This window comes from Protopterus annectens, chromosome 4.part0 (genome assembly GCF_019279795.1).
Source record: "Protopterus annectens isolate FY-2018-M chromosome 4.part0, PAN1.0, whole genome shotgun sequence".
In the NCBI taxonomy this organism is placed as follows: domain Eukaryota; kingdom Metazoa; phylum Chordata; order Ceratodontiformes; family Protopteridae; genus Protopterus; species Protopterus annectens.
Window position 1 is genome coordinate 117,296,536 of NC_056733.1, and position 9,369 is coordinate 117,305,904.

The window sequence follows — 9,369 nt, forward strand, 5'->3', positions numbered from 1 at the left end:
CTGTCTTTCTGAAAACTTTGGTTCTGTCCAAGTAGAATCTAAGCGGTCTGTGTACGTCCAAAGAATGCAGAATTTTTTCCCCCTTGTTCTGTGGATTTGGATAAAAAGTTAGCAGATGAATGGCTTGGTTAAGCCACACTGGGCACCACTTTAGGCATAAATGTTGGATTTGTCCTCCGGGAGATCCTGTTCGGATAAAAAATGATAAAAGGTTCCATAGCCATGAGTGCCTGTAGCTCTGAAACTCGTCTTGCAGAAATTATTGCTAGGAGCAGAGCTGTTTTCCAAGATAAAAACTTTAAATCAGCAGTAGCAGCTGGTTCAAAAGGAGGCAGGGTGAGTTTTTCCAAGACATAGTTGAGGTCCCATGCAGGGATTGGTGATCTCCTTGGGGGTGTTAAATTTTGGGCTCCTCTGAGGTACTGTTTTAATAAGGGATGAGAAAAGAATGGTGCCTCTGCATTGTAATGAGCCGAAATGGCAGAGGCATGAATTTTAATACATGAAAAAGATAGGCCATTGTCCTGCATCTCAGTTTAGTATTGTAAAATCTGAGGAATATTTGACACAGCTGTATCGGTTACTTGTGCCCATTTCCAAGCACAGAATCTCTTCCATTTTCCAGCATAGGCCTTCTGGCTTCCAAAATGACATCCATCACAGATTTGCTGAGAGGTGTGTTTTGTATGACTATATTATCCGCCATGCTGCCAGGTTTAAAGTCCTGAGCTGGCTGTGCAGGATCTGATTGTTTTGCTGGGACAGCAGATGCGGTACTTGAGGTAGGGTCCAAGCTGGGCATTGAGACATGCTCCTTAATACTGAGTTCCAGTGCTGGCAGGGCAAGTCTGGTGCAATCAGTACCATCTTTGACTTCTGCTGTCTGACCTTTAGGAGTACCTTGGGGAGGAGAGGCAGAGGGGGAAAGGCATACACTGATAGGTTTTTCCAGCTGAAGGATAGGGTGTCCACTTTCCATGCTAGTCTGTGATAAATCCGTGTGCAGAATGTCTGTAGTTGGCAGTTGTGAGGGGAGGCAAATAGATCTATGTCCGGGCATCCCCATTTCCTTGTTATCATGCTGAAGACTTGTAGATCCAGCTGCCACTTGTGGGGATCCATGAGGTTTCTGCTTAGTCTGCCAGAGTATTTTTCCTTCCTGGCAGGAATTGTGCCTGCAGATGTACTTGGTAAGTCAGTGCTGTGTCCCACAAAGTCATGGGTAGTCTGCAAAGGGGTGTAAGAATGTGTGCCTCCCTGTTTGTTTATATGACCGTGGTGTTGTCCATCAGTAGTTGTCCTGGTTGAAGTAGGTCCTTGAAGGCTGTCAAGGCATTTTGAAAAGCTAGCATCTCTTTTCGATTGATATGTAGATGCATTTGGTTTGAGGTCCATGTTCCCTGAATGCATCTTCCTACCATGTGGGTCACCCAGGCATAACCTGACACATCCATTGTTAGTGCCTGCCTGGCTGGGGGCAATGTGAACGGCTGTCCCTTGTTTTGATGACAAGCCTTTGCCCACCATCAAAACTCCAGTTGCAGGCAGAGAATGAGAGTTATTATATAGTTTCCAGGCTGTGGCAATGTTGAGTCCAAATACTTTTTAGGTACCACTGAAGTTTCCTCATATGCAGTCTTGCATATGGAATTAGTAGGATGCAGGATGCCATGAAACCCAAAGCCTGCAGAATTTTTCTTGCAGATAACTGGGCTTTTGTTGAAATAGGTAGTCAGTTGTCTTTGTTTGTCTGGCGTGAGATAAGCCATCTGGGCAGTTGTATTTAAGCTTGCACCCAGGAATATTATCTCTTGAGAGGGTACTAGTTTTGATTTCTTTTCGTTGACTGTGTACCCTAGGCATGTTAGAAGTTTTTTCACAAATGCCAGATGCTGTAGTAGAATGTCCTTGTTCTCTGCTTGAATTAGACAGCCGTACAAATAAGGATATATTTGTATTTCTCTGTCTGCAGAATGCAATTATTGGTGCCAGGCACTTTGTAAAGACCCTGGGCAAAGATAGAGAAGCCAAAGGGCAGTGCAGAGAATTGGTAATGCATTGAGCCAGCCTTGAATCTGAGGTATCTTCTGCATATCTGTCTGATTGGGACATGCAGGTATGCCTATTTTAAGTCTAAAGTTACAAGCCAAGCATTCTTGCCCAGCATGGGCAGTAGCTGCTGCAAAGTCAACATTTTGAATTTTGGTACATCCAGGAATGTATTCAGAATAGATAGGTCCAGTATTGGCCTCCAGGCCTCGTCCTTTCTGGGTACCAAGAACAGTCTTGAGTAAAATCCTTGTCCCCGCTCTTGCTCTGGCACTAGCTGAATGGCCCTCATGTCCATGAGGGATGAGACTTGTTTTTGTGCCTCTGCCCATTGACTTTTTGGCAGATCTGACCAGCCGTATGTCTTTGGCAGGGTATGGAAATGGAACTTGTAGCCTTGTGATACAATATTTAGAACCCACTTGTCCTGGGTTATAATGTGCCAATTGAGAAAACAGTGCTAATTTCCCCCCCAAGGGTGCTGCCAGGAAATAAGTGCTTGGTGCAGGCAGGGGGTAGTCATTGGGACTGTTTCCTATAAGGTTGTGATTTGTCTTCTCCACTTTTGGAGGTAGAAGCACCCCACTACCTTGATCTGTATGAACCTTGGGCCTGGGATCTACCTCTTGGGCATCTGGTACCCCTTTGAGGTCTGACACTGGAAAGGACCAATTCTTTATTGGCCAGTGTCTACTAAACCTAGGTGGCTGTACTTGTAAGAAATCTTTGACTGTTTGCATAGATTTTGCCTTGTCCTCCATTTTCTTCAACACCTCTTCTGCCTTAACACCAAACAAAGAATCATGCTGTAAAGGTCCATCTAATAATTTAACTTTAACATGATCAGGCAGATTTTGTTCCTTAACCAAGCATGTCTTCTAATTACAGAACCAGTAACTGCGGCCCTGCAGGAGGCCTCTAAAGAATCAAAACCACATTGCAAAGTATGATTCCCAACTTGTTCAGCTGCATGCAATACATCCTGCATTTCCTTGTTTTCTGCACATTCAGAATTTAACAACATTTTCTGTTTAAACAATGCCATGACATGTTGCTGATATTTGAGCATATGAAACTGACAGTTTAAGGCCCCTATAGCCAAGGTAGCAGATGTGTAAACCTTTTCTCCCCGTCTATCCAGGGCCCTAGAATCCCTATCAGAAGGGGTAGTTTTTTTTGCAGCGGAAGCCTTAACACCCTTGGGACCCTGAGAAATAGTTTCTGGGTCTGCAGCAGGGTTTTCAAAAAGGAATTTGAGTCAGGAACCCTGTAATATATGTCGGGTTTAACAGGAGCAGGAGGTAAGGAGTCAGGGGTAAGGCTCGACTCCGAAAACACCTCATCTACAATGTCTAACACAGGGGGGGATGGCTAGTGGCTTATGCTGAGGTAGTAACAGGAAATCCCTGAGCCTCTTTTTAGACTCTGAAAAATCTTGGCTCTCCCAGTGGAAATGTTCCCTCATGGTATGTAAGGTTTCCACAAAAGAATAATCCTCAGGAGGAGAAGCTGAAGGTACGGATTCTTCAGCATCAGAGTTCTCATAGGGTGGAAAAGAATATTCCTGATCAGAAGAGGAATCGGAAGAAATGGAAACCTGATCTGAAGATTCACAGTCAGTCTCTTGCCTAGGCCTCTTATCAGGAGAAGGATGGGAACCCCTGATCAAGGTAATCAAGTCTTCGGCCATTTTGAGCATCTGTTTTTTGGGCATGGAGCATGTCCACGTGGCTCTTGAGGTTGCTTCTTTGCCTTTGAAGGTGCTTTAGTCTTTGCCTTTGAAGTCGGTTTAATGTATAGGTGTTTGGGTCTGAATACACCCTCAGAAGCCGGTGCCTGCTCAGCGGCTCCAGACCCATCTGAAGGATTAGCGTCTGAGGCTTCAATACTTTGATTTTCCAGCGGCATGGCAGACTCGACATGGGAGTCAGTAGCAGCCTGCAACTCTAAAGTAGTGGTCGTCAGGGGCTGCGAAAGTACCTCACTGAGAACCAGCGAACTGGCGACTGGCTTAGGAGAAGCTTAGTCGGTTTTGGGCCTTGGCTATCTTTCTTTTTCTTTGCGTTTTTTGTGAACTCGGTAGTCGGATGGCTTTCCGACATTTCTGGATAATTAAATCTGCGTCCAAAGTAGTTTAAAGCAAAATTATACAGACGCTTAATAGTGCGTTGGTTAAATCTAGCACAAAACCGACAACCCACAAAATTATTAGCAGGGCCTAGGCAAGTAATACAGTAAGAATGAAAGTCCTTATGAGGTATTTGCTTCCCACAAGAAATACAATTAACTTTTTCTGACATCAGTTATGGAGCAAGAAAAAAGTTTCCATAACAGGGTACTTAGCTTTATAGAATACTTCGGATTTGAAATTCCAACTCGAAAATCTCAGGAGTCGGCCGACTGGCACTTGCGAACTGCTTCTGCTGTGGGCACCGCGCAAGAAAGACTGAAGAAAATGGCGTCAGCAGCTTCTTTTATACCACTAAAGACCTGACGTCAGGGAAGGGGCGACAGCAGCTGACGCAGGACCCAAGACTTTGGAATTCAGGCTGACTGAGGGCAACCTGCCAGCAGGATTACCCAAATGTAATGACTGCAACAGTGAAACACGAAGAACATCTAAAAACTAGTTTAAAAACTAACTACCAGAGAGAAAAATAAAAGAGGGAATTGAAAAAAAAAAACAATTTAAAATTACTTACCTGAAAGCTCAGTTCGAGCTTCTAAAGACACATCTACTCACAATTCACAGCAAATGAGATCTGAAGATTATGGGTAGCAGGGGTTCCTGGGAGGGGAGGAGCTTGAGCTCAGGAGCTGTCACTCACTCTGTCGGCTCGGATCCAAGGACAGATCCAAGACACATCCGTAATCAATAAGGACATAGATAGCATCAGATCTTAAGATATCACGACAACGCTGGACCTGCAGGAACTTCTCGGCCATATGTACACAAACTTTCAAAAGTGACATCAGAGCTGGTCCTCATGAAGGAAATAAACACAGCATACAAAATTCAGACATGCCATAAGAAAAAGATAAATAAACCCAAAGGGCTGTGATTCACTGTTAAAATGACCCTACCCAAAGGTAACAAACAGTTAAGATAATCTAACCAGCCTGATATAAGAACTTCTCTAAGCTAGTGCAAAAAAAGATTTCACCCAGTTTTTGGCTACCACCAGGATGGGCAACCACAGAAGGGTGCAAGTATATTCTACAAAGTACTGAAGTAATGCCATCAGAAGGCAAAAATCCATCTTAAAGAATAGAATAGTTCATTTTTCATTAAAAGCACTCTGGTAACAACTCTGAGCATGGGGATGAGACCAAAACAGCAACACTATAAAAAAAACTCACTCATAACAAGCCGAAGAAATCTCCTGTACAAACAAAGTACTTTTCTGAAGAAAGGTATACATTGTGCCCTCAGACACCATCCAAATATCATACAAAAATAGGGGCATCATTCCCAGAGAATTACAAACTGCAACTTGACCTACCAGAGGTGCTTGAAGTCAGTGAGGTCCAATATTAGACTGCAAACTTCCCATCTTTATCAGAAGGGTAAAAAAATAAATAAAATGACTGGGGGGAGAAAATAAAACACCCACTGCATATCTTCAGAATAGGATCTTTATTGTCCCTTTTGGGGATCAGAGTTTAGACTTCTTCCAACAGTTCTGCAGGAATTGCATGTGCCTTAGCTGTAACACTTTTCTATGGGAGGAATAATTTAACAGCTTTAAGACGTGGTCAAATGAGACCATTTCCACAACTCAGTCCTTGGTCATGGTTATCTGTATTAACACAAACGTACAGATTCTACCACCCATGGAAATAAAAGAATGCAGCAGTAGTACCTGCACAGTCTATCTCACATAATCTGCAAGTGGAACCCAACTGGGAGGGAAAACATGGCCCAAGCCAAAAGTGCTCCTTTTCTCACAAGGGACTGCTTCTTCACAGGGAAATACATATACCTAAAAGAGGAGGTGGAAGCAGTGTGTGTGTGTGTGTGTGTGTGTGTGTGTGTGTGTGTGTGGGGGGGGGGGGTGTTATAAGTATTCTCCATAAAATTAACTGATTCCTTTCCCTGCTGGAAATCTAACTCTCAAAAAGGTTGCCCCGAGAGGACTTAAATGACTCTACCCTACAAAGGCAAAACCAGAACAGCAGGCCTCAGCTCATGTCTGACCGTCTAAGGTACACATCCATGCAGGTACACTGCCAGCACACTCAGATTTACTGGAAGCCACTGCTGGAAGAAGGGCAAGGGGTACAGACTGGGGGTGAGAATGAATTGGTTTGTATCAGTCTGTTCAACGTGGATGAAGGGACTGGAAATTCTGCTGGGACATGGGCAAGTGGAGGCTGTGACATGTTTCAAAGATACATGCAGGCTGTCGTGATGGCAGCACAGGTGAGGAGACAAGCAAGCTGGCGTTGACTAAAGTCAAGCCGGTCATGTCTGATCAGTCCAGTTAGGAAATCCCTGTCCCTGCATCTAAAACGTCCCAGTCCCTCCTCTGTATATGAAGCCTACTTCCTAGCTCCTGCCTCTCTACGTGGGATCCTAAAATTAGAGGACTTAAACCACAAAGTCATTCTCTCCCTGAAGAGAGAAGCCTCATCCTACACAGTAACACCAGGATTCTGCTATAAATCCATTGCCCAGACACAAATAGAGAAGCAGGACGTCTGGCAGCCTTACATGTAAAAGACTAAGGTCACTCTCTCCCTGGAAAGAAAAGGCATACATGCAGGGTCAAAAGGATTCAGCCAGCTCCTTTTCTCCATGAGGACAGGAATCCATCCATCCACCCGCAACCCCTTTTTCCCCAAGAATGGGCTAACTGGGAGTATTTGCAGACATCAGCAAATGACTGCACTGGGTCAAAAAAAAAAAAAAGAAAGCCACATGAAAACCCACTGAAGCAGTAACTGGAAAGAACCCATAATAGAGAGGACTGCAGCAGACCAAGAGAGAGGAAATAGAAAGCTGCTGTGATGTCTGGAGCCTACTCTGGATTGATGAGATCACAAGAGAATCTTTCCTGGGATGTTCTCTTTGTTATAGTGTCAGTCCTTTCTAAAGGGGGGTTTGTACAGCTAATGTGCCTTCCTGAAAATGGAATACAGACACTTCCAGGATTCAACAAAAGCACCCTTCAGGACAGGTTCCACAGAAACAATGATTAACATTTCAACATACTACTTTCCAAACAAAAGCTGTGACTTAATTTCTCCCCCTGATATGAAGCAGAGAAACAACAGGGACACCCTCACAGATAACCTCATAAGCCTGCAAGCCACTCTCCATCTCTCCAACTGGATGGAAAGTAGCATGATCCCTGCCACTCTCATAAAAGAGGACCTCAGCTTCTAGTGTCCTTTCATGAAAAGGAGGGAATGAGAGAAGACAAAGACGCTCCTTCATAAATATTCTCCATAAAGATGGCCTACATTCAGCTGACAAATGAAGTGATCATTGTGGTGCTGAATAACTGGATGATGCATAATGGAGGCAACATTATGTACCGTCAAGCATGCATAGCTAAGTTACTTAAAGGGGAGCATCTCTGTGTAGAGGGGTCTCTTTGTGGTTAAACAGTGAACATGTGACTAATAACAGAGGGTGCTTCAAGGGCCCACCTGAATAACTGCCTGCTGAGATCTCTCCAGCCCAGGTCCGTGACCTTTGCACAGCCCAAACTAGGGATATAAAAGAAGAATCTAAGATCAGGCTCTAGCTTTCATCACGGGACACAAAGGATTGCTGCCCACAATACGTCCAGTCACAAAAATGCTCCACACACTCAAAAGCAAAAAAGGAAACAGTGACATCCCAACTGGCAACTCCTGAAGTGAATACCAGGGTGAACCACTCCTGTATCTCACATCAAGCTGAAAACAGGTGTGAGTTGATCCCTTGTTATAAAGGGGAAAGCTGTCCGCATACCAGGATGAGAAGGCTAAAGCAGCAAGACCTAAAAGAGGGGGATGAAGCTGACTTTTGACGAAGATAACGGTCTATGCCAACACAGATCAAAACGCGCTTACCTGATGAATCACACAGGGACTACACCCCTAGAACACTACTCACTGAAAAGGGAAGGCCTTCAAGCCTCCCATACTTTCTACTATGGGTGATGTGCTGCTTGTACTAAGCAGTTATTTAAATTATGTTCCTTGCTAAAACAGTGCAAAGACCACCAATGCAGTACCTCGCTTGAGATCTGATGAACCAGAGAACAATGAAGTAATTAAGGCATCAAACATGAACATTTCTAATGATGTATGGCAAGATCACAATCCATACTCTGCAAGTGGCCCAAAAGGAACTGAGAAGTGCAAGAGGAAAGTGCAGCCTTCTACACAAACACAAGGCGCACGCAGATCTGACCTCACAAGCAAGAAACTTTTCAGAACAAGTGCTACTCAGAGAATAGTGAAGGGAAATCACAAATAATACAAAGCAAATGACATTTTAAGGCTTTACAACACTATTCAAGTAAAAAAATATGAGCAAAACTTTGTAAACAATTACAGTGGACTTCCCACTCTGTTTACTACTAAACTTCAAATGGGTAGATAACCTAACACAGATTCTAAAAGTTTCTCAATGCATGATACTGACACATTTAAATATCTTCTGTTTTACCTTTTACAAGTTCAGTCTGTGTTTTGGACCAATCTGCTGCTGAAGCATGGCAATGCCCAGAGCCTGGTAACCCATCAGCTGAAGCACAAGAACGCTCATCTGGCTTACGTTTACATTTTAGAAAGACATCATCTCCATCGTCTCCATGGCAATCCACATCAACATCATCTTCGATCACTGTAAACAATTCATTCACAGACTTCAATCTATAATCCTTGAGTTTCAATTTACGACCCAACAGCTCTTGATACTTCTTACGCAATTTGGTTATAGGAATGCCTTCAGGGAAACAAGAAATCACACGCAGAAGATCCTTTCGCAGCTGTGCCAAGGAAAATTCTATAAAAAAGAGGTGGGAGATGAGTCAAGTTACATGCAGTAAAAAGAAGTTATGTCCTACCATAATGTTCCATCTGTGTTGTTCATCATCTTTCATTCATCACTGATGGATTTGGTTCCGAGCCCTCGGAACTTGAACCCATCAGTGACGAATGGAAAAAAGATTAACACACTGACAGTTTATATTCAACACCTATTACCAATAGTGTAACTATAAATGTATCAGCATTCAATTAAATGAAACATTAATATTGTTTTGTACAATGATACTGTACTGCTATAAAGATCCAAAAAATAAAATACAATCAATATGTTCC

General features: G+C 43.4%; 1 protein-coding gene across 1 annotated transcript in view; it reads right to left on the bottom strand.

Annotated features, from left to right (window-relative positions):
• Nucleotides 1-9,369, bottom strand: part of LOC122800224 — a 965,447-nt gene that overhangs the window by 378,100 nt on the left and 577,978 nt on the right. The window contains exon 4 of the mRNA XM_044069717.1: nucleotides 8,714-9,052. Within this exon, the coding sequence (XP_043925652.1) occupies nucleotides 8,714-9,052 (339 nt within the window). The remainder of the gene's footprint in view (nucleotides 1-8,713; nucleotides 9,053-9,369) is intronic.